Source organism: Octopus bimaculoides, chromosome 23 (genome assembly GCF_001194135.2).
Source record: "Octopus bimaculoides isolate UCB-OBI-ISO-001 chromosome 23, ASM119413v2, whole genome shotgun sequence".
NCBI lineage: Eukaryota > Metazoa > Mollusca > Cephalopoda > Octopoda > Octopodidae > Octopus > Octopus bimaculoides.
Genome location: NC_069003.1, coordinates 26,372,770 through 26,375,386, shown reverse-complemented (window position 1 = coordinate 26,375,386; position 2,617 = coordinate 26,372,770). Strand labels below are relative to the sequence as shown.

The window sequence follows — 2,617 nt, the reverse complement described above, 5'->3', positions numbered from 1 at the left end:
GTCACCGGCACAGGTGCCTTTTATGTGTCACTGGCACAGGTGCCTTTTACATGGCACAGGTGCCTTTTACATGGCACAGGTGCCTTTTACATGTCACTGGCACAGGTACCTTTTATATGTTATCAGTACAGGTGCTCCTTATGTGTCACCAGCACAGGTGCTTTTTATATGTCACTGGTATGGGTGCCTTTTACGTGTCATTGGCACTGGTACCTTTTACTTGTCACTGGCACAAGTGACATTTGTGTGTCACTGGCACAGGTGCCTCTTATGTATCACTGGCACAGAAAAACTGAATTCCTAACAAAGTGCCTCCCTAAAGAATTAGATATTTCATTTCCTCACTAAAAACAAAAAAACAAAATTCACCTTTCTTTGGGTCCTATTGGGAGTCTCTGCTTCATTTTGATCATTTCTTGAGTCTCAACAAATTCTCATCAATATATCAAGTGATCTGCATTAGTTCCAGAAGTTACCAAAAACTTTATTTGGCATAATCTTGGATTATCATGAACTGCTGCATTTTTAAGTTTCAACTTGAAATCCATATAACAGTTGTTATTACTGTTTAACTCTAGGTCAGGTTCAGTGACCAGACTTATGATCAACAACGATTAAGGTCTATAGAGACCTAAACGTGAAGATGGTAGAAGAATACTCTTGTCATCAGACACTGTAGAAAATATAGAAACAAAGTATGAGATCAATAATAATATTCAGAAAAACATGATCCACAATAATGTTGCTATTCCAAGGAGAGAAGGGTAGCCTGCTAGACTCAACACTCCCAACATCTAATCTACTACACATTATATTGTAAGCTACTGGTTCGCTGACTGACCTGTCCATAAGTTCTCTGTTTTCACTAAAGCTCTGATGTGTCCATAGCTCAGGCAAAACCTCAATCTCCAATTTGCTCAGTTCGCCTGTAATGGTAGGATTTATGTTATCACTGTAACAGTGTAGAAGAGCTGTGAGTTCTTTATTTCCCCTCTATCCTCACGCCAATTAAAACAGATTTTAGTTACATTTTCCCCTTATACTAGACACAAAAATAATATGAAAGCAATAATTTTAAAATATATCGTTCCCACTTAATAAGATTCTGTTTCTAAATATATTTATAGACATTAGTTAGAAAATATGAAAAATCTGTACAAAAAAAAAAAAAAAAGATTAAAACTGCATCACAGTTTAGTCTTTAACAAAAAAAATACAAATAGATTTCAGTAAAAAAATATATATGAACATACTTTTTTTTTCTTCTTTTAGGCATTTTCCTCTCCAGAACTGGTTGCTGCAAAGGAACGGGTGGATCTTTTGACCACTCTACAACTGGAAGCAGAAAAAATATGGAAAACTAACCGCTGGATTATGGATATAATAACATTTTCTCGAGACAAGACAAAACGAGATGGTGGAATAGCTGTAAAAGCTCTTTTGTCACAGACTTATGGACCTCAGGTTCTTGCAATTGGAGATATTGGAAGATTAACGAATTCCAGTAACAGTTCTTTAATGAGTAGCGACTCTTTATTTAGTGATTCCAATTTGATCAGTGTCGGCAAAGACAACAGGAAAATCGCCAAGTTTTATGATCCGACACAAGAAAACAACAGCAACAACAATCAAGAGAATAGTATGTTAAAGCAAACATCATCATCATCATCAAAAACAGATGTCATTCGTGTTTATGCAGCATACGAAACAGGGCTTGCAAAAGGCACAAGTGTCCGCTTATGTGTAACGCACAATACAACAGCAGAAGAAGTCATTAGTTTGGTGGTGCAAGAATTAAACAAGGAAGTAATAAAAAAACATTTAGACGGTCCAGTTTATGATGAACTGCACATGAACAATTTCTGCCTTGTAGTTTGCAGCGCCGAAAACAAGGAGAAATTGATACCTGATGACTGTAAGCTGATGACTTTACAGAGTCCATGGTGTAAAGGTAGATATTATGTGAAGATGAAATCAGAGCAGGTTGTGGCAATGGAAACATCACAGGCTACAACTGTATAAATGGTGTCAATGAATATTCCCTAAGTCAACACTGTTCAGTGCTGAACTTGCATTTGAAAGAGGAAAAACTCCAAACCTGTTGATTCATTGAAATATTTCCTCTTCTTTCATTACACAACTTCCAAAATTTAATTTATTTTCAATAATATACCTCCAAAAAGATCTGTTGCCACTTATATATGTGTATACATGTATGTATATATATATATATATATATATATATATATATATATATATAAATATATACACACATACAGATATATAAAACGAAGAGCAAAATAAACAAATCGAAGAGAAATGAGCGTCCCAGGGTAGAACTGAACCTACGTCCATTTTTCAATTCCGGCCGAAAATTTTCTGACATTTTATCGATACCTTAAATACATTAATACAGGTTCACATATATACATTTGTGTGTGTATAAGTGTGGCTACACCTAAACACATACACATTTATGAAAAGTGCTCCCGCATGGCCTTAGCTGTGATAGCTACAATAAAAAAAATATAATTTATTTACGCACATACTCCTGTATATGTATCTATATACACACGCTCACACATATGCATAGATATATATATAAATATATATACAG

The 2,617-nt window shown here is 35.0% G+C and overlaps 1 protein-coding gene across 1 annotated transcript in view; it reads left to right on the top strand.

The window, feature by feature from the left end:
- Positions 1–2,289, top strand: part of LOC106875441 (uncharacterized) — a 5,650-nt gene extending 3,361 nt beyond the window's left edge. Inside the window, exon 4 of the mRNA XM_014923593.2 lies at positions 1,273–2,289. Within this exon, the coding sequence (XP_014779079.1) occupies positions 1,273–2,022 (750 nt within the window). The 3' untranslated portion in view covers positions 2,023–2,289. The remainder of the gene's footprint in view (positions 1–1,272) is intronic.
- Positions 2,290–2,617: the final 328 nt, after the last annotated feature.